This window comes from Xiphophorus couchianus, chromosome 18 (genome assembly GCF_001444195.1).
Source record: "Xiphophorus couchianus chromosome 18, X_couchianus-1.0, whole genome shotgun sequence".
In the NCBI taxonomy this organism is placed as follows: Eukaryota; Metazoa; Chordata; class Actinopteri; order Cyprinodontiformes; family Poeciliidae; genus Xiphophorus; species Xiphophorus couchianus.
In genome coordinates, this window is record NC_040245.1 from 20,952,167 (window position 1) to 20,975,132 (window position 22,966).

At 38.0% G+C, this 22,966-nt stretch overlaps 2 protein-coding genes across 3 annotated transcripts in view; both read right to left on the reverse strand.

Annotated features, from left to right (window-relative positions):
- Positions 1-1,466: 1,466 nt before the first annotated feature.
- On the reverse strand, positions 1,467-10,671 carry ankk1 (ankyrin repeat and kinase domain containing 1). The gene is made up of 9 exons (XM_027999550.1): positions 10,365-10,671; positions 9,647-9,929; positions 9,419-9,570; positions 9,022-9,071; positions 7,641-7,796; positions 6,919-7,043; positions 6,298-6,331; positions 4,511-4,751; positions 1,467-2,922 (listed from the first exon to the last, which is right to left on the reverse strand). Exons 1-9 carry the CDS (start codon positions 10,547-10,549, stop codon positions 1,875-1,877), a joined length of 2,274 nt encoding a protein of 757 aa, XP_027855351.1. The 5' UTR covers positions 10,550-10,671; the 3' UTR covers positions 1,467-1,874.
- Positions 10,672-18,195: 7,524 nt separating this feature from the next.
- ttc12 (tetratricopeptide repeat domain 12) overlaps positions 18,196-22,966 on the reverse strand; it is a 38,071-nt gene continuing 33,300 nt past the window's right edge. The window contains exons 21-23 of one of the 2 annotated variants that reach the window (XR_003598988.1): positions 22,446-22,679; positions 21,319-21,464; positions 18,196-18,326 (exon numbers count right to left, since the gene is read on the reverse strand). The gene's annotated coding sequence lies outside the window, so the exon portion shown is untranslated. Of the gene's footprint in view, positions 18,327-18,687; positions 18,742-21,318; positions 21,465-22,445; positions 22,680-22,966 lie in introns of those variants that run through there. The other variant, XR_003598989.1, reaches the window with a different exon arrangement.

Sequence of the window (22,966 nt, forward strand, 5' to 3'; positions counted from 1 at the left end):
TTTTTTTCCCCAAAAGCACAAGCTGCCCCAACACAAGATGCCACTATAAACAATGAGTCACATCACCATTATCCAAAATGGCCATTAACTCGTTCATTACATGATACTCTTTTTAGACTTAGACTTAGACTTAGACTGACTTTATTGTCATTTTGCATGCACAGGGTGTATACAGAACGAAATTTCGTTGCATACGGCTCAGGACAGTGTTTTGAGCTTCCAATGTTGTGAGGTTACTCCAGAATAAAATAAAATACAGTATAAAATATGAATATAAATATAAATATAAAATACAAAGTGCAGGACTGACAGTAAAATGGAAGTTACTTAGCTATGTACATGTGCAAGGTATAAAGTTTTTGACGGTCTTGACAAAATGTAGTGACAGCAGCATATACAAATTAAAAAATGTTGCTACAATTTACATTATTTAGCTACAAAAGAGGCTGTTATAGCCTCTTTTGGCTACAAAAGCCAAAGAGGCTACAAAAAAGCCTCTTTTAGCTTTTAGCTAAAAGAGGTCCTGGGTTCGATTCCTGCCCCAGGGTCTCTCAGCATGGAGTTTGCATGTTCTCCCTGAGCATGCGTGGGTTCTCTCCGGGTACTCCAGCTTCCTCCCACAGTCCAAAAACATGGCTGTCAGGTAAATTGGTTTCTCTAAATTCTCCCTATGTTTGAGTGTGGTTGTTTGTCCTGTCTGTCTCTGTGTTGCCCTGCGACAGACTGGCCATGGGCTGCACAGTGGCGCAGTTGGTAGCACTGTTGCCTTGCAGCAAGAAGCTCCTGGGTTCGATTCCCGGCCGGGGTCTTTCTGCATGGAGTTTGCATGTTCTCCCTGTGCATGCGTGGGTTCTCTCCGGGTACTCCGGCTTCCTCCCACAGTCCAAAAACATGACTGTCAGGTCAATTGGTTTCTCTAAATTCTCCCTAGGTGTGAGTGTGTGTGTGAATGGTTGTTTGTCCTGTATGTCTCTGTGTTGCCCTGCGACAGACTGGCGACCTGTCCGGGGTGTACCCCGCCTCTCGCCTGGAACGTAGCTGGAGATAGGCACCAGCAACCCTCCCGACCCCATTAGGGACAAGGGTGAACAGAAAATGGATGGATGGATGGATGGAATCCCATATTTAAACTCTCTGTCATGTTTCACTGTACCGTTGATGTCAGATTTAACAAGTCTGAAAGCAATTCTCTTAAATTTACACACGTGCTTTGGGAATAGTGACAGTACCATTTTAGACAGTGCTGTTTTTTTTAGCTCGTCATTCGCACCGAGGTAACAGGATTGTTTGACAAATGTAATAAAAATAGGTTTCTCATGTAACCAAAACAACATTTGTATATGAAATACATCAATGCTGGATGTTTGTGATATGGCTGACCACTCAGGTCACCACACCATGGTGAGGCGCCTTCTGATGCTCAGCAAACAAAATAAACACACAAAAAAACGCTCCCCCACAGCATGTGGTGTTGTTCACAGGCTTCATTGTGGCCTCATGTTTATTGGTTATACATACAGTATGATCTGCTGGATAGCCAACTAGTTTTATCATGCGCTTAAAAAGAAAAATCAGAGTACTTTGTGAAAAGCCAATTATGAGACCAGGCCTATTTAGTTGCCTGAGCAAAATCTAAGTCAGCCTCAATATATATTTACATATTTGTACTTGGATGTTGGACAAACAAATTGTTAAAAGTCTTTAAATGTCCACTTCTAATCCACTTTTTAAAAAATATTCTTGTCAGAACAAAAATGTCAAAACTTAACAAAAACCTTCAACATGCTGGTATAAAATGTCACACTAAAGTCCCAATGACCTGGTCAACAATACTGCACTGTGGTCAATTTTCAAAAAACTTTTTTTGCTGTAATTTACAATTCACATTCATTTTTCAGTAGCTCCACAATTTCCCATTTTTCACACCTCTGGGCTACATTCAGAGCTGTGGATCCAGAAGAGTCCATCAGCGTCTTGTCTGCTCCATTTAGCAGCAGACCTTTAACAATGGGCACGCAGCCATGTTCGCAAGCCAAGTGTAAAGGTGTTGCCTTTCCTGAGTTTAATGCATTGACATCTGCCTGATGGGATATTAAGTGGAGGACACATGGAAAGCCAAGACTGGCACAGGCGAGGTGCAGGGGTGTCCATCCGTCACTTTCCTCTTTGACGTTTGGGTCAGCTTTTGCTGCCAGAAGCTTCACCACTACCTCCGATTCACTCTGGTTGCAGGCCAGGTGCAGTGGAGTCCATCCTTTCTGGCCTTTTGCATTCACTGAACCGCCCTTATTCTCCAGAAGGACCACCACAGCCTCATGTCCTCTTAGGGCTGCCAGGTGCATGGGAGTCCACTCTTGATCGGTCTTGCAGTTCGGGTTGGCCCCGTTGGAAAGCAACTGTCTGCAAATGCCTGCATGACCCTTCAGAGCAGCCAGATGAAGTGGTGTGTATCTCTTGATGTCTGAAATGTCAGTTTTGACCTCCTTAGTCAACAAGAGTCTGACTACACGATTATGGCCTTGCTCGGCTGCCAGATGGAGAGCGGTGGAGAAAGAGTAGTCCATAGCGTTCAGATCCACACCACGACCAATGAGAAGTTTGGCGATGTTGACATGCCCGTAGGAGCATGCAATGTGGAGCGGTGTTCTACCTTCCTCCTCCACCTGATTTATAATGGCGTCCTCTGACATCCGCGAAAGCAGCAGGCGTACAACTGTCTCATGGCCGTTCTGGCACGCCAGGTGGAGAGGCATCCAACCGGCTTTGTCTCGCACGTCGGCCGCAGCTCCTTTTTCCAGTAGGAGACGGATGGTTCTGTCATCACCATTCTGTGCTGCAAAATGCAGTGGCGTCCACTGGTCTTTGTCTCCTTGCATTGTAGATGCTCCATGGTCCAGCAGCAAACAGGTGATGTCATAAAACCTGTGAAAAAAAGATATAATTTGACACAATTTTCTTCTGCTTAATATCACTCTTAATAGAACAGAAAAAAATTTCCACACCAAGGCCACACATTCGTATTTAACCAATCGTGTGTTGAAGGTCAACATTTATCTTAATATCACCCTTCTCAAAAAGAATATGACAAAGTCAGTAGGACAAAAAAAGACAATTCCTACAAAACAAAAAATTAAATAAGCAGGATTAGGGATGTAGAATTTGCAGCTGGATAATTTACAGTTAAGATTAAAATTATTCATATCCCTGGCAGGTTAAAATCTAAATTGATATACAGTCATCCAAGAATTTTATTTTGGATGAAATAGAAAATGAGACCAACATCTTTCAGAGATAATAAAATAATGTATGCAGTTTTGACAAATAAATTTAAATGGCATGTTGAAAATTACTGGTACTTTTTACAATGGATATCTTTATATCATTACAGGACTCAAACCTTTCTTTCTAAGCTTTTTCAGCATTATGCACCCACACACAATGCGCTGCCCTTAGGGCCCAAAGTTTTTGATGTTTTGCAGGAGCGACAATGGACTGAATATAATATGAAACTGCTAGTGTTTCATAAAAATATAAGCTCAAAAAGGTCTATTTTACATAATATCCCTCCTTTAAGAAGTGCCTTGGTTGGTTCATCTGCAAAATTATATTAAGAAGAATCACATTATGTACACATCACATGTGTACACATATACATGTACCTGTTTGTATGGGCACAAATGCTCAAAAAAGTACCAGTTCGGGTCAGAAAATGCAATGCGTTAACAGTCATGCCTTAGTTTTATACCTTATTGTGACTAAAATGAGATTAAAATAGTTTGGTAGTCATTTCCTGCCCTAAATACACTTATATCTCTGACAGATTGCACTTGATCCACAGTGTGCCATAATTGATCTGTGTTCTAAATAGGACCTCCACTGACACACGTCATTATCAATTTTAATTTTCTACACAGCATGCACTGAGAGAATCTTCTCTGTGAGCATGCCTTTGTGAAAGCACGAACAGATAAGCTGGCCAGAGTTTTATCTCCTGAATGCTTGACCCAGCTGGTTGTGTTTATCTAAACCATTAACTCACAGGAGATTTTTTACATACACTGCTCAAAAAAATAAAGGGAACACTTAAACAGGTGTTTAACACTTAAAGTGTTCCCTTTATTTTTTTGAGCAGTATATTTCTGTCTTCTTAAACTGGCACTTAGAAAAGTATTTGTATCCCTGTACAGGACCTCCCACCCTGTTGAATGATCATTTTCTACCTCAACAATCCCTCCTTTCACATCTTTTAAAAGTGAAAATCAGTTTGTGTCCGACATTTCCCTTTTTGTTTCTTTTGGTCATTTTGTTTAAGTAAGAATCTCTTCTACTGCTCATATCTGAATAAGAGCGGCATTATTCTTCTCTCCGAGCTCCAAAGAGAACAAAATGTGTATCACATGAAAAGTTCATCAGTGTTCTTCACAAAATGTTAATATATTCAAGCTCCAACATCAACAACTCTGCCTTGCTCCACTCAAAGAACACTTTGTGCCCAGATTTTCATACAGACCTTTGCAAAACAGCGATGATAAGGGGAGTGTAACCTCTGGCAGTTGTACAGTTCACTTCAGCACCCAGACTCAGGACATGCTTGACACTTTCTGCATCACCGCTGGCTACCGTGAAGTGAAGGAGGCTCTTTTGGCCCGAAAACTGCATGTACACGTCATCTCCTTTCACAGACTGCCTGAAACTACTAAAGTCCTTTTTGGCCAGCATAGAGAGAATGCTGTTCTCGCCGTGTTGGTCATCTGTAAAAGGAAAACAAAGGACAGAAATGCTGATCACTCCATAGTAAAATTAAATTGTGAGGGTTTTTTTATTTATTTTTATTAAAGACAACTTTTCTGTTGTTGTTACATAACTGCAGGCTTTGAAATGTTACAGCACAGGTTTCAAACTCCAGTCCTCAAGGGTCATTGTCCTGCAGTTTTTAGATGTGCCACAGTTACAAAACACTGGAATGAAATGGCTTAATGACCTCCTCCTTGTGTAGATCAGTTCTCCAGAGCCTTGTTAATGACCTAATTATTCTGTTCAAGTGTGGTGCAGCAGAGGCACATCTAAAAGTTGCAGGACACCGGCTTTTGAGGACTGGAGTTTAATACCCTTGTGCTACCGGCAGGGATCTCAAACTCCAGTCCTCGAGGGCCGCAGTCCTGCAACTTTTAGATGTGCCTCTGCTGCACCACACCTGAACAGAATAATTAGGTCATTAACAAGGCTCTGGAGAACTGATCTACACAAGGAGGAGGTCATTAAGCCATTTCATCCCAGTATTTTGTACCTGTGGCACATCTAAAAACTGCAGGACTGCGGCCCTTGAGGACTGGAGTTTAACACCCTTGTGCTACAGGGTTTGTCTTTCTGATGAAAGGGGAGCTTAAGGTCAGTCACATTAAGGTGTGAAATGTTTGCATTTTGATTTTGAGACCATGTGTGTTCATATATACTTGTTTAACTTAGTCATACAGAAACAAGTGAAAGAGAATAACTCCTTTAATCAATACTACTGAAATATTTTACACCTTTTACTAACAAATGATGACGATACTTCCAGTCACTTTCTTGACTCTAGCAATATTTTTACAGTACAGCAAATGTTTAGCTCATTTTTAAGTTCAAACCTTTATGCATAAGTGTTTCTATGTCAGAGTAACTAAACTAATTTGTAACATGGACAATGTTAAGTGACCTATATAAATCTGAAAAGTGTGGGATTCATTTATATCCAGCCTCCTTTACCTTGATACTCTTAAAATAAACTTTTTGGCTTTCTGGAAATAAAAATTATCCTTTAGCTCTGGAAACCACCCCCTTGGAAAAAGGTGTCAGTGGCAGCATCATGCTTTCTTCAGCAGGACCAGAAAAGCAGCTTGTGATGCCACATTTTGCAATATTTTAAATTAGCCATCTCAGTTCCTCTTGACTGGAGTACATTATAACTACATGGTTTATTATGTAAAAATCTTACCCTTACTGTGCATTACTTTTAGTTTTTTATTCTGTTCTATATATGTTATATTTTGTCTTTGAGTGACTATTTTTTGTTATTGCCTGCCACGTTGCTGCTGTTGCACAGAGATTTCCCCACTGCATGATATTTCTATTCTATTCTATACCTTTTCATTTCAGAATATGGATGCTTTTGCTAGCTAAAACTCCAGCATTTTAACTTTCTGAATAAAATACTCTACAGGTCAGAGAAATGCAGGTATAATACCACATTTGAAGAGTTAGTAAACAGCCAAAATCCAGTTGTGTCCCAGGTGTGTATGTGAATCCACCAGGACTTACCTGAAAGTGTTTCAGACATCTCAGGTAAACTGACCTAAAGGGGGAAAGACAAATTTAAAAAAATACCACAGATTATTGTAAATTTGAGGTTATGTTTAGCTCATTACAAAGCCAACTAATGGGTGGTTATAGTTTTAAAAAGCTTAACAGAGCCTGTACCTTTTTAAGGCATTCAATTATTCACACACAATGCATATGGATAAATGAATAACCTAGAAACCAAGGGGTGGTTTCTAGAGCTTACGTATACACAAAGTCACTGTCTAAATATACAGTGACTTTGTAAATTAAATTTTGCTATATTTTTCTAACAACCTACACTGCATTTAAAACAACATGCAGCTTCATAGGCCAATTCTATATTAAACAAGTTATACAACTAGATTCTCACAGCTGTGATCAGAGGACAGAAAACATTACTGACAGCCATAGGTCAAGCAGGCATACAAACGGAAAAAAAAAGCTGAAATGAGAAAAGAGGAGAAATCACAAATAAAGCCCAGAACAGGTAAATAATAGCAACTGAGAAGTTTGAGGTGAGCACAAAGCAACGCTAACAGAGAAAAATACAAAAGAATACATTAGATGCAAAGCTCAGTGAGTGCATCAGAGTAAACTAACTTTGTGTACTGGCGAGAACATCCAGGGATACTTTGATTCCTCCTCAGTTTTGCCTTTCCTTTGGCCAGTTATTGTTCCTGGGATCTTCAGGACTTCGTTCAGAGTCTCTGTTTTCCTCACAGTGTCTTCAAACAAAAAGCAGGAAACCACTAAGACTATATTAAAGACAAACATCATGTTGAACAAAAAAAATTACTGTTGACAGCACAAAGGTGTTGACTAAATTGTAGCTCCAAAACCCAGTGGGATTGTCTAAAATTTGCTTTGGTATGGAATGTTCATGCATGGCTTAGCACTAAATTCAGTCACAGATGTGGTAATACAAGCTGTGAAATGGGGGATAATTACAAATTGGCAGATGAGGTTTTTATAAATAAACATGACACTGATTTGTATTCACCAAAACAATTCCTGCATATACACCCATGTACCTGTAAAAACCTTGTGGGAATGATTAAATCTAATTTTACCGGTGTAGTTTTCAGTCACACTCATGAGAGGATTCTCAAAAAAACCTATTCTTCTCTCGGTTTTCATATTGAGACGAAGGGAAAGCACATACTGTTTTGATAAATGTACAAACTTGCAGGACCAGCACAAGAAAGGTGTCACCTTCTTATTTGTTGAAGCTTAACTGGCATAAATTGGATAAATGCATGCAAAACACAAGATCCTAAAACTATTTTTTAAATTTTTTTAAAAATTATATTTGATGTTGGAACCTGCGAATAGGGGCCTCATCTGGGGATTCTTGTCCCAGCACTGTTGCATGATGCAGATCAACTCGTCACACTCCTCGGGCCTCTTCTCAGGAATCATCTCCAAGCAGGGCCTCTTCCCTTTTGATACCTGCAGCAGCACTTTGGTCACACTGCACCCTGCAACGACAAGATATGTCTGTCAGTTCAATTCACTTTATCTATTATACACAAAAGTACTTCTCAGAATATTTTACATCAATTGAAACTAAATGGACCAAGACACATGAAACGGCTGCGGAAAAGTTCAAAAGCTTTTCATCTTCAGCAGTTAAATGTGTACTTCCTCATTGGACTAACTTAAGAAACTTAGTACAACTTTTGTCTATTATCTTTGAATATTATTTGTGCTGTAATTAAACTATTTAGGTCCTTGAATTTCATAGCTTATAATTTTATAAATGGTGTTGATTTCTGTCATGTTTGTCATTAACCAATAACTTTTCTTCTGCTGCATGTGATATATGAATATTAATTTTGCATGAGTTTCCCCTAGACCTGTACACCTAAACCCAAATGTAGTAAAATGAAGTGTTTTTTCTCTCTCTGTACAAGTCTTTTGGGGTATGTCTCTGTTGTTTTTGCAGATCTAAAGACTCTCAGTTTTGCACATTCTTCTTTGCAACGGAGCTTAAGCTTAGTCAGATTGGTCGGAGAGCACATTTGAACCTCCGTTTTCAATTCCTGCCACAGATTATACATTGGACTTAGGTTTTGAACTGTAACACAAGGATTCACTTTAATCTGAAATATCTGATTGTAGCTCTAGCTGTATGTTTAAATTGTTGTCATGCTGAAAGGTGAACTTTTACTACAGTCTCTAATCCTGTTCAGGTTAATGTGCAGTAACTTTCTCTAATCCTCAGCATCGTTTTTGGAGTGCATGAAGAGCCGCTATTGTCTCACTGGAGAAGTGAAATTTTTACAGCTCCCCCAGAGTAAACAAAAGCCTGTTGTCTGCTTCTCTTAAGTTGTGCTCTTCTTGCCCAAAATGTTAGTGTCACTAGATGCTTTGGGAATGTCATAGTAAGGGGGTTAAATACAATGCACAGCACAACTTTTAGATTCTTATCTGTAAAAGCATCAAAAAGGAGAGATCGTGTTTAAATTGTCTTGTGTTGGTGTTAGTTGACAAAGTAATAAATAAAACTGGCTTTCTATGAATACATGGCATAGGACTGACTTTATTTCTAATACAGCAGTAAGATCTTTTGAAGCCTCAGAGAATTTTAGTTTAAGAAACACGTTTTGACCTTGTTAAATGTTACATGACTCTTTGCTAAAGTAAGAGTAATAAATCTGTTTGATGTGGAGATGTGATTCATTTCAAATAATTAATTCCTACCTGTGTAGGGTTTCTGCTGTGTCAGTATCTCCCAAATTACTATCCCAAAGCTGTGGATCAAAGCAGGAAAAGGATTTTCAATAATAAATGTATAATTTTACATTGCATTCAGAAAACTTTGTGACTTATGCTCTTTCACACAAAGGGCACTGAGAACTTTCCTTGTTCTTCTTTCAGACATCCAATAAAATATTGAGAGAAAAAAAGGGGCAAGAGAGAGTGAGTCAGATGGGAGCAAAATGTTCAATGTCGCTTTGGCTGGAAAACATCAGAAACATCCAGAATACAGAAGAGAAGAAGGTTATGCTGTGTGAATTTTGGATTGTGCACTGAATCAAACAAAATAAAATGCAGAGATTCTGATTGTGGACACTGAAGGCAGCCCCTAGCAGGTCACCTGTAAACATCAAAAGCAGTTCCTGGTGAATCGGAGCATTCGGTGAAGACCTCAGGAGGAATGTAGTTTATGTTGCCTCTTGCTGTCAGGCGCTCCATGAACGTCGCCTTGCACATGCCATCCTCCCAGTGGACGAGACCGAAATCTGAAACCTTAGGCAAGAAGAGTTGAAGTAACTCATCATCATACATCGCTAATGAATATTATCTGGAAAGGTGCTTCACTGACCTTGACATGAAGATGATCGTCCAGTAGGATATTGGAAGTCTTGAGGTTAAGATGAAGCAGAGGAGGTTTCGTGCTGTGAAGGAAATTCATGGCCATAGAAATCTCATGGATCATCTGGAACTTCTTTTGCCACATGAAGTTGTGACTGGCTAGGAGATTGTTTAGGGATCCATTACTCATGTACTCCATGACAACAGCTGTAGCGTCGCTGCACACGCCGTAGATGGACAAAATGTATTTAAACTTTAGCTTGGCTATGTTGGACAATACATCTTTTGTTTTCCTGTGAAGTAAAATAATAGAAATAAGAAAACAATGAGGAAATATTTGTAGTTTTGACTTTATAAAGAATATTAAAATATATAGAGTGTGGTCCAAAAGTCCACATCCCTTTAAGAAACAAAACTTCTTTTTTAATTTAATTCATTGATTTAATTCAATTTGCTCTGTACTTTGCCTCAGTTTGAGCTCTGGGACGTAGCTCAAACTGAGATGTTAAACTTGGAAAAGTTTAACATCTACCAGATTCATCCACTCCAAAACCAGTGTGTGTTTCATAAGCTGGAGGATTGTGGAACACCAAAGTCATTGAAATCAAATGTATGCACCCAGTTCCTTTTTTTAAAATCCTTGTTGTCCATATTGTGTGATCATTCCACCTGAATAAAATAATTGTTCAATATAAAAAACCTTCCAGAGAGTTTAATGTATTTCATACCTGTAAAAGTTGTTGGCAGACAAGGTTTCATCAAAGGTTTTCAGAGCACATTTTTCCCGCCAGAGCTTGACTTTGACTTGGTACACATGACCAAATCTACCTTCGGCCACCTTAATCCATTCAGCCTCAAAGTCATCCCTCTTGAAGTCCCTGAATTGTCCAGGTGATGTGTCACAGCAATCCATGAGTACAAGGATCCTCAGGCCACCGTTGGAGTCCAGTCCTAAACTGAAACAGCTTTTATCCTACAGATCCATCTCACCCAGCCGATTTGCGGGAACTTGTTACTCATTCAGGTAAACAGGAAAATTCACAGCATACACATAGAGTTCTGCCCTTTGTGGGCGGAGCTGAAGTGCAGAGCTGGTTTGTGTTATGTTGGTCAACCAGTTTTCCAACATTCATGGTTTCTTACGGAACAACTCTGTAATCTAAGCAATGCAATCTAAACTTACAATTGCTCCACTTCGATGGTAAGGTAACATAAATTTTTAATTTAACAACAGAGTATCAATTATTCTGGCTGAAATTGTACCTACGCACATAGTGATTGAAGTCTATATTTACAGTGACTTAACACCCTAATAAACCGTCTATCTATCTCATTGTAGTTTAACAAGACATTTATTTAATCCCAAATTTATTTAATCAGTGGAAGGACTCAGTGCTGTCTTTGAAATCGGGTTGATGACCATTGGAAATAGCGAAATGTTCCCAGACAGCTGAAAGTAATCCAACCTTATTTCAGGCTCGTCTCAAAATATACTGTATATGTTACTAAGATCTCAGCTTGTTTTCAAATCAAACTTAGAGACTTTATCTGTTTTCCTACCATAACCTACATATAACACTGGGATATGAGTGACATCTGTCTTTCTGTGTAAACTGTTCAGCAGGACTTTATTCTCCCAGCTTCCTGAACCCTGTGTTTTCCATTATCCTATAACAGCTTTGTTTGTGGACGTCTTTTCGCAGATAGCTTTCTGTATTCTCTTCACGAATTGAACAATAACCTCAAAGCACAGCTGTTTTCTTTCAGATTAGAGAAACTATCAAAGCTTTCCCCAATTGGTGTGCATTCAAAGTGACTCTGTTGCTATCACACAAGGTTGGGTAAGGAGAGGAAGCTGTTTTATCGTTTGTATCATTTTTTAAAAAACATTTAATGAAGCAATTATTGATTACTTTTTAATTATGCATATTGACAATGAAATGATTCTGGGTAATTATTATTAAGAGTGTGTAAAATTTTTCACAATAAATGTAAAGTCTAATTTCTAAAAAGCACAGTTGGGCAATTTGCTTTAAGCATCTGAGACAGAAAGACAAAATGTTAGCATTTGTGCCTTAAGGACTTTTACATTTACTGCCTCAAACTGTTTGGTTGTTTTTTAATCTTAATGATTTTTTGTTTATTCTCTTAAGAAACTTGCTGTGCAACTACGCAAGGCCTAAATTCTTTTATGGTAAAAAAAAAAAAGAAAAACAAATAAAAAAATTATTAAATTAAGCTTTTCTGAAAGCAGAGAGTAAGTGTGTTGCCCTAAAGAAAAAAGACTGCAATGAGTGACTCTCATTTGAGCTTTTATTGCATATCATTTACCACATTATCATATGCAGCTTTGCAACAATATTAACTTTGTTCAACCTTTCCATTTTTTACACATGTAATGACACACAAAACTCAGTGTGTTTAATTGAGATTTTATGTGTCGGGCCAAGAGAAAGCCTTGAGGTAAACATGTGAAAAGTCTATTGTCTGGTTGTGTTTTGCCATGTTGTAGGTTGGTTGATGAAGGAGGACCCAAATGCAGAGAAACAATGGCAGCTTATAGGTGAGGAATGTTTTTATGCAAAAATCCTAGGAAAACTTACAAAAACAGCAGGAAAATTAGTACATGAATTGCCAATGTTATAACATGAGGAACCAGCAAGAAGCGTGAAAAGGGGTTAAACACTGTGAGGGTGAATAACAAAAGACCTGGACTGATTAGCTAACACCTCACACCTGCATGGAGATTGCAGGTGTGAGGGGAGAGAGAGGGAGAAAGTGCACAGGGGGCAAGGGAGAGTACACAGGTGACTAGGATGTGAATGCAACAGTAAAGCAAAACTAAAAATAGGAACCATCATTAAACTAGAATAGCTTAGAACAGACACAAGAACTGAAGTAGAATCACTAAACAAAGGACAGAAGGAAAAACAGAAATAAGACCTATCTTACCAAAATTAACTAAGGAACCCAATAATAATGGAACTTGAATGAAATATCAAAACACAAAAACAGCACAAGATCCTCACGTTTAAGATTGTTTCCATGATTGATGGTTAATCTCACTTGCATCTCAAGTCTTTTGTATTTTTCTGCTCTGCATGTATTAGGTCACTCTATCTTCCCATCTACTCTCACCAGATTTCTTTGACCCTACTGAAGAAATGCATGGGGATGGTGCGTTCAAGGTCAAGGGGAAAGTTAGCTTAATCTCTCATTCTCATTTTCAGGTCTGCTACACATTTTCTGCATCTTCTGTATTGCTTGTGGCAACTTGCAAGTAGAGTGTCTTATGGCTTTCTTTCATCAATGGCAGTCTCATAAAGACTAGACTTATGGCGTACATGTGGTTGCTTTGTCTACAGCTTTTCCCAATTTTCAAATATAGATTTCAGTGGATTGCTAAACAATTACAGAATTACCTCTTGGCTGCTTCGCTCAGTAATGCTCTACATGTCCTGTCTGTTAATGTAGGTGGATGGTGAGTTCTGCATTATTGATGCATTATTGCATCATTATTGATGCAATAAACTTAAATGTATTTTTATTTTGCATTTTTTTGTGTGATAGACAATTTTGGAAGTAGTGAATATAAGAAATGTTTTCCATGTATTTCTATGGATGTACCTTTATTCTGACAAACTTGACTGAAGTCAACTAATTAGTAAATACTGTTCCCTTGGTGATAAAGTCTTCTCAGTATAAATACACTTATTGTATTATTGTGTTTATTGTGTAGCCTAAGAACAATAACAACCAGACAGTATCATGATGACAAAGGAAGGGGAGAAACCTAGAGGAGCCTGAAGAACGGTTCGGTCATAAAGCATCAATAATGATGATTAATTATTGATGATTTGCCATAATTGATGCATCAACTATTGATGCATCAATAATGCATTATTGATGCAAATATTGAAGCATTATTAATGGATTATTGACACATGTTGCATCAATAAAGGTAAAGCATCAACAATTATTGATGCTTCATGACAGTACTGAGAATACTTTATTACTAAGGGAACTGTATTAGCTAACTAGTTGACTTCTAAAGTCAAGTTTGTCAGAATAAAGGCCGAATTGCCGAATTTTCCTAATCTACTTTCACAATTGTCTATCACAAAAAGTGCCAAATAAAAACACATTTAAGTTTGTTGATATAATGTTCAGACAAGACTAACAGGTTTTTAACACTTTTTGAAGCGGCTTAGTGACACCGTGCATTTCATCACCCTGAATCATTCATGAAACCTGTTGTTTGACAGCAAAGCTTTAAACTGTCAGCTTTATATGAAGGGAGTGTCTTTAAAGAAAATGAGAAAACAAAGATGTTCTGTGTTACCCTTTCCTTTTATTCCCGCTTGCTGCTCCGGTTTATATCACACCACTATTCAGGTCCATTTAAAACCTGATTATGTGGAGACATCAGGTCGTGTTGCAGGCGTAAAATAAAAAAACCACATAGGTACATCAAAAAATAAGCATTTCCTGAAGGCCTCTTGGCATTCATGGAGACATTTGGCCCACAGGTTTCTGTATTCCTAGCAAATCTAAATTCAATATGCCCCCTGCTGAGCATATAATGCAAATCTTTTGTCCTATACTCTAAATTGTGAGCAACCCTCTTACACAGCGCAACACCTCATCACATCTTTTTGTCTCCTTCCAACTGTCATATGGTGGCGAAGCAAATGTGATTCATTAGGATTTTTGTTCATGGCGTAAGACTCATAAGAGCACAGCTACATGTCAGGATTGTTTTCTAATTTCTTCCTCTATTCAATATGCTGTGAGCTTCCTCTTTGTTTATACCTCAATTTTAAAAACACCGTTAGTTGTGATTATGAAGTCAACTTCAATACTGTCCTTTACATAAGACTTTTTCTTTTTAAAATATGCTACTGGGAGAGAGTTTGGATCCTTGAGATTATGGCCCAGATATCGCTGTGCAATGCCAGCCACACCTAGAACCCAAAAGGTTAGAAATTAATCACTGTTTGGCTTTTGTTGATTAGAGATTAGCAACTGTACCAACAGACTGTGGAACAAATAATGGGAATCGGAAAGTGTCCCCCCAGAAGAAAAAAAAAACACAAACTTCCCATTTGAGAGTCAACTCTGGTCAAAGTAATGAACTCTTAAACACAAAACCTTTCAACTCGCCTTATGCATGCGGTTGGGGGGTGAAAGATGAATTTAACATTCACTGACAGCCATAGTTTCATGCTTCACTAACACCCACTATTATTTAGGACAGACCCATGGATTGATGTTCCAATGAAGACCAGGCAGTCGTGATCAGATTTCTGATAGGCTACCTGAGGGGAGAAGTCTGTCTTCATTGTTGGAAGCCACATCTAGCAGGGTCAGCCAATCGCATTAGCAGGCTCCACCACACTAGCTAAGCTGACTGGGTAGAGCTAAAGGCTTTTTCCATCGCCCCTCATGTCCTCTGATAGTTTAACTCGAGACTCTCCGGTCCATATGCTCAGAGCGTAGATGTTGGCAAACATAACCAAATGAAGAGAAATGTTAAAAGGGCAATGAGTTTTGTGTTTTATGTGTATAAGTGTGTAACATGACTAGGACTTTAGGGCTTGTTGGCTTTTTTGTAACTCTCAACAGCATGACATATTTAAAAAATATATATCTTTACTAGGAAAAACAGTAAAATGCAGTCAATGAAGCTGCTGTGTGATTTACATTCAGTCAGAATGGAAAAATCCTATTCAGCATATAGATAATCACAATTTGAGGGACTTTTGTATTCAACCCCCTTCACTCAAATATTCCCAGATAAATTTATGGACTACTGTGTGCCTTCATGACCCCTAATTTGTTATCACCTGATTTGATTGTTTCTTTACTGTTTTTCAACATCTTGCCATTTTTGTACTTGTTCAGGTATTCTCATTGTTTGTGTTTAGATATGGTTCATTAGATTGGTATTTATTTCTATGTGCGATTCAGGTATTCTTTTCCCTTCCATTCTCTTCGCTTCAGTTTGTTTTTCACCTCACCTCAGCCTACCAGCCTGCGCTCCGCCCCAGCTGTTGATCATTTCCTTATTTGTCCCTATCAGCTCCTTCCCCACCTACATCTATTTGCCTGTAGTTGCTTGTCCTGGTTCTTTTGTCATTTCCACTCCCTCCTCTTTATATAAAAGTTTCCCTGGCTTGCTTTGTTCTTCACTGGTTCTTTCTGTTACGACCCGTAACTAACCTACACTCATAACTCAAACTTGCTCCTGTTTTTTGTAAGTTTTCTGTTTGTTTATATTCATTTGCAACTCCAATCTGCATTTTGGTTTTACCGCCAAACCACTCAAAATGACACAAGTAGTAAATAGATGCCCCCTTGGTGAAAGCCTCAAACATTAATGAACACACAGCATCATTAAGACCAGGTGAGGTACACCCTGGACAGGTCAGCAGTCCATCATGGGGCAACACAATGAGTGGGAAGAGGACGGAGTACCCGGAAAGAATCCATGCATGCACATGGAGAACATGCTAACTCTATGCAGGAAAATTCCTAGTTGGGATTTGAACCTGAAAGCAACACTGTGCAGCCCCCACAATCCAATCCATTATCTGAACATAAAAAATAGTATGTTACAAGTATAAACACAAGTATACCTGAGATCTGGTCCTCCACCTGAACTGAACAGGATGGAGAAATGATTTGAAAAGCAGCCAATGCCTTGTTTAAAGAGCCATAACATGTTGCATTTGTAGTTTCCAACAAGCCACATAACTAGAAGACACAGCAAACATGCGGAAGAAGGTTCTCTGAGTTTGAATGTAGGACTCTTTGTCCTACATTTAAAATACTATGTGTCGTAAAAAAAAATAAAATTAAAATAGCATTGTGCATAACCCTAAACATAACATCCCTATAGTGGGAATACTCTCCTTCAGCAGGGATGGAGATGCTGGTCGCATGATCCAGAACTAGAGTGAAACGGCTTAAATCTAAGCATATTAATTTATTGGAATGACTGGATCGAGGTTCTGAGTTCCAGTGCTGATTTTGGTAGGGCTCTCTGCCCAGGGTGCCACAACTTGGGGTATGGCAGGAGTTTTGCATTTCTGTGTCTCATATCCACATGTCCAGCTTATTGACCTAAGCAGTTTAGTTTTTCTGGTTTTGCATTTGTTTAGTTTTTTGGACTGCAAAATTGTGATTTGGTAATCTTTGAGATTTTCAAACACCCTTTGTTGTTCTTGTGATAATGAAAAATATATTATTAATCTGTTTTTCTAATCAGTATGATTAGTTCCTGATTGCTCTTTACATTAATTATCATTTATTTATTTTTCTTTTCTTTTCAGGACAGGCTTTACTTTTGCGTTTCTGCCTGGTGGGTGGTTGTGGTTAGGTGCACTAATGAAAAGCTTTTCTAGCCCTTCATTGATGCAAGAACTGCTGAAACATAAAAATACCAAAAAATGAAAATAAACATCACTAAAAAAAGATTATTTCAAACCATAATATTTTAAATGTTAGTTTTAAGGATTCTGATTAAGGACCTGGTTACTTGTTGCAAGTGTACACAATCAACACAAGCCATCCACGTCACTTACTGTATTACATAGTGTGACATAACATTATGTATTATGTTGCAAAGCAAACACTACTGAAGCATTGCAGTAACAGCGAAGCTGAAAGTGACATTTTCCCATAATGATTTGTCAAAGAAACTCAATAACGACTTTAAACCACAAATGCATACATCATATCAAACTATTATTTCTAAGTTATCCATTCATCCAAGTGTTATAGGCAGGCCTATTGATTTCCACCCAGTGAGAGAAGGGATCAGAGCAGCTTTTCTATTTAGGGCTGGTGTTTATTTTCAGCAGATGATAATAGACTTTTCATGGTTAAGTGTGAAATTTGACTGCAACAGCTGTGTCACCTGTGCAAGGAGGTGTGAATTGGATTGCACCTCATTGTGTATTCTGTCCTACGCCGGGCGGTGAGACCGGCCGCTTCTGCTCTGCACCTAATATGATTGACTGCCCCTCTGTCTGTTGACTAATGTAATTGTTTGCAGCTATTTTGGGGGGGGACTTGATCAGCATAATTGGCAGCGGTTCCTCCTTGGTCACGGTGAGATAAGTCGCCTCCCGGGCGTAGGCAGCCGCAACAGGCTTGCGACGGAGCTGCAGAGTGGAGAAGCCAGATGGCCTGCCGATGGTAGGCTAGCCACACCAGCAGCAGCAACAAAGAGATGAGGGAGAAGCCAACCACCAGGCTGACAAAGACCAAAACCAGATCCAGTTGTGATGGATCTGAAAAATCCCACAGAAAAATAAACAAAAAGTATTTCTTGGTGAGCTCATAAAGGGCCAGATACACAGTATATATTTCGACACACAGAGCCACTTAGCAATATGGCTCCATTCTTAACACTCTTGTTGACAAATGGCACAGTCATCTCTCATTTCCTGTCCTGGAGCATCTCCAGTCTATGCTGTGTTATCTCAGATTGATTGTCTTTTTTGTTGTTGTTGTTTATTGGTTTTTGGTTTTTTTGCACTCAGCTAATAATTACCTATCTCCAGGGGGAAGGTTGAATTTTTTGCTTGTTTCAACACCGGCCCAAAAGATACGCGATTTCGAAGATTGACCGTGACAGTGTCAGCACCTTCAGAAGGAAACACACTCCGCTGCTGAAGGCATTGCTGCAGAAAGAATAAAAAACATATATAAGAGTAGGAGATATGTTAGAGTAGCTGGAACCCATGAAGAAGGAAGGTTGTATTGACTGCCAATTACAGAAGAAATGCAATAACAATCTATGTAAATATTTATCAGTGTATATTTTAAAACATTTCAGTAGGGTATTTGTTGAAGCCTCTATTTGATAGACAGCATGGAAAAAAGAGTTCACCTTTCAAGGTGGTGCTTTCTTTTAATCATGTTGTGAAATTATAAATAGAAGGGTTATTTTATTAAAAAGAATCAATAGGAACACACAATTTTAAAGAAACAATGTAAAAATAAAAAAGAATCTTTCTTTGTTCACACCTGCAGGTTGTTGGTTTTGCATCATTTCCAAAATAACCTTCACCTCAAGTTTGCTGATGATCAGACTTTCTGTAGAAAAGAAAGTGGTACAGTTCCAGCAACTGTAAGTTCTCATATGTTATGTCTGTGTATACCATATGTGGAAGGACCCACCTTCCACCTCTACTAGTACTGTAAAATGTGTTATTTTTGCTTTTTGAGATATTTTACAATCTTTCATGTTGCCAGACAGAAGCAGTTTAAATTTTAACTTGATTCTAGCATTCTGCCTGGACTTTTGCTTAATCACAAAGAATGTAGTTAATCAAAGATTAAGCATTTATCTTTTTACGCAGTCCCAGGCTGGTGTGGGTAGATATTTCACTTTAATAAACAAAAGATCAAGTTATCTTTGTTTCATAAAATTTGTTTTATGATGTGAACATAAACCGTTGTATAAGGTAGTAAGAAACAAAAATGCACACATTTAAAACTGACTGCTAAACATGAAAAAAAACACGCAGGGCTCTTGGCGTGACACTGTCAATGCAACAAATGATTTTTTTTTTTAAAGTGACATGTATAAAAGTGCAGTGAGGATGTTTGTGTCTGAGAAATGCAAGAGATCTATTCACACAGAAAATAACAGAAATAAAAATAGATATTGAACAAAAACTAAAATTAACAACAAGATTGAAAGAAAGCATACCTTGAATGTTTTACTTTGATATGCCAGTTTCTCACTGTATAATTTCTAAGAATGTATTGTTTGTTTTACTCTGTTCATTTTAGAAATGTATCCCTGACTCGTTGTGTCTTACCTATTTTGAGGTGAGGTAAGACTTTGAGACTTTATGAAAAGAATAAAATCTGGCATTTTTTGGCACAGCCTGAGTAGGATCACAGGCCTGAGGCCAGAATGCGAAGTCTGCTTTGGGAATGACCTTTTTTTGGTTTAAATTATATACTCATTTGTACTCTTAGGATTTGTACCCTCTGCACAATACTCTGTTGTACAAAAGTCAAAAATCGAACTTATTTTGTTTACTTGTTTTCCACAAATAGGTTTTTGATCTTCTTATTATTTCAGAACCAAAATAAGAAAGTCTCTAAATTTTTGCTTTATCAGGTCCATCTTCACACAGCTGTGCTCACATATCAGTTCTTACAGCAGTACACAGCTAAATATTCCAGTAGACGATAGGCTTATTCACATGTATAAAATTGTCCATGTTATCTCTATCAATCTGTTTCTTGTTTATTTATCTCAGGGGGACTTAAAGGAAAACAGGTTTAGGACAGAAACACACCTCTCTCTCTCTCTCTACTTCTCACACATAATTCTGGGGTATCCCAAATCATTAAAAATGCACAGAGCATTTCATCTATCTACACATTTTGTGCTCCATCTTTCATTGAATGACACAAGAGGAAACTTGGCACTGCTCTACTTGAGGAAGATACTAAACCCCAGAGAGAGCAGTCCACCTTTTTTCCCTCTTGAGAAAAGGAGCTGACTTATGTTTGCTGCTTCACACTAGACTGCAACTCAGCTAACATCATGCTTAAAGACAATAATGGAGCCAGATCATCTGCAAAAAAAGTAAAATGAGACCCTCAGGATCCCGGAACAGATTCCACCCCCTCAGAACTATCCCTTGAGACCCTGTTGATAAATAACCCACCAAGATTGGAGATAAATGGCAAAGTCCAATCCACACGGGTAAAAAACTCAGCTATGTACACGACTTTAGATAACCAAGTGGATGGAAAAATCCCATAGAAAATGGCCTTAAAGGGGGACTTTGGTTTGCGTGGATGTTCAGACATGCACGTGTAGAATTATGTGTATGCAAATCAAAGAAAAAGAAATATATATATATTTTTTGCATGTATTCAGATTTAATGCATCTGGAAATTTTGTGTGCGTTTTTAAGAATGTCTAAATGTTTAAAAGAGTGAAAGTGATTTAAACAGCTATTCAAACCAGAAAAATAAATAACTAACCATCAAATTCACACTGAGACCATAGCAGTATTCAAGACTTGGCTGTTCTGAGATCTTTAGAAGTGCTCTTTAAAAATAGACCTCTGAATGAGTCTCCAGAGTTTTTCACCCGGCTTCACATTCAGGCTGAAAGACGTGCTTGTCAGATGATTCACAGTTTTCTATTAAATCAGACGAGTCACTGCAACAACACTGAGTTATAGAAGTTGGTATCAAAGCATCCGCATCTTTTGCTACTGATAAAAAAAGTGTTTCTGTTACTTTGCAAAGCTCTCTTTCATCTTAATGTCATGTTTTTAACTGAGTCCTTGGCTGTCAGACAAAACGTTAACATTAGACTCTGCTAAACGCTTTGAAAATCAGCTTCCAGAGAATTGCTATGACAAGATTTCTTTATACTAACTACATATTTTATTTCATTTTTGATTTACAAAAAGCAATTCAACTTTGCGTATTTTAGCACATATCAACCCACCTTTGTCTCCCCTCCTTTCTCTCTTTCTTATTTATTCCCCAAAGCCAGTTCATTCTCCATCTGCCATTCTCCACGCTTCATAGCGCCACACTTTAGCCTGTTACATTTAAATCACTCTCAGCTCATTCTTTCATTCCCCTACATTCATTGCACCGCAGTGCTCTGTGAACCCACTGCAATCTTACCCTTTCACAGTTAGAGTGGTTCCTCAGACAGACACTGAGATCACAGTGTAGGTACACCACTGAGTAATTAATCATTTGGAAGAGACTGATGGTAAAACTGGCACTGGTTGACAAGGTGCTGGGCAGCAGCATGATCCTCTCCTGGTCTGAGAGAGAAGCAGAAATGGATTTTATAAACTTGGTTGAGACGTTCCTCTTGAAATCAAACGAAGGCTCTGTCGTCTCCAGAAGCCAAAGCCGCACTGATTAGCAGACATGAAGGCGGCAATAGAGTGCAAAAAATGATCAATATTTAATATTGGTGAGAGGCTTAATAGAAACAAATCATATCAGGCAAAGGTCAGCGTTAGAGTTATAATGCTTTGACATTGGTATAATCACATTTACTAAGGATACTAATAGTGGAAAACATTATTGAATCTTCTACTTGAGTTGGGTTTCTTACAATCCAACTCAAGTTCTTACAATCCAAGAGTTACTCTTAACCCTTAAGAGTAACTTAAGGGTTACTCTTAAATACTGATTAAGTGGCTTAATCAGTACTTAAGAGTAACCCTAAAATGAAAGATCAAAATTACTTTTCCAAGAGAAAATTTTGTAAACCTGTTGTTTTCTTGTTTAAACAAATATGAACCCTTTGTTTATTGGCACGTTGACACACTAGTTTGTGCATTTAAACGACAATGTGTCTGAGTCTCCAGGATAGCAATAAATTTCTATCTCTTTTTCCATGCTGGCACGAGACAACATCAAGCTGCTCATGTTAATTAAAAATATTTAGCTATTAAAATATGTTGTTGATGTTTTCTTAAGTGATTTACCTTATGAAATATCACTTCTTTTGTAAATAAGCAAAATTTCTCGTGTTCTAATAACCAACAAAAATCAAACCACCTATGTCTAGTTCATATATATATATACAGTATGTACTGTATATATATATATATATATATATATATATATATATATATATATATATATATATATATATATACAGTACATAACATTTTAGGCAATTTTTGCCTAAAATGTTGCAGTTTAACTTTACTTTCAATGAGCTTTTCAGGTCACAGAAAAACCCAACACAAAATCTTTTCATCTGCCATTTTTGGCTCATTCCAGTTTACCTGAAAAAAAAGCAGCAGGTAGGGTTGTTGAAGTCCAGCTGACGTGTTGGTGACAGGCAACAGAGGGTGACGCCAAGGTTTATCTGACTGTTGTCTGTCTTCAGATTGATAATCACTCTGAGGTTCCCTCGGGTTGGCACCACATCACCAGGCTCCACACTTGTTCCCATCTTCAGCCTCATTTCTGCGGTGTAGTTTCCACTGCCACAGATGTCATCTGAAATTTCTGTCACACTAGTAGTGGATCAATATTTCATTATTGTTCGCAATTTGTAATGGGATTTATTGTCTATTTTAAGTGATATTTATGTAAAATCTTAAAAACAATTTCATTTATTCTCACCTTTTTCATAATTATATCTTGCCATATTCCCTTTCAAACAGCAAAATTTGACTTTACAGATAAAGCATCATGCAATCCATCACCATAGACGTCCTTATAGGACTAATGGTAATCTTGAAGTGTATGAATTTAAAATTTGTTGCTGCTGTAACCACAAAAAAGCCTCTTTGCAGAAAGA

Coding starts and splice junctions, on each gene's coding strand:
- ankk1 (XM_027999550.1), bottom strand. CDS start 10,549: ATGGATTGCTGTGACACATCACCTGGACAATTCAGGGACTTCAAGAGG. Junction 4,752..6,297: donor GATGTCTGAAACACTTTCAG/GTAAGTCCTGGT, acceptor TTCCTTTTACAG/ATGACCAACACGGCGAGAAC. Junction 2,923..4,510: donor ATCATCGCTGTTTTGCAAAG/GTCTGTATGAAA, acceptor TTTTTTTCACAG/GTTTTATGACATCACCTGTT.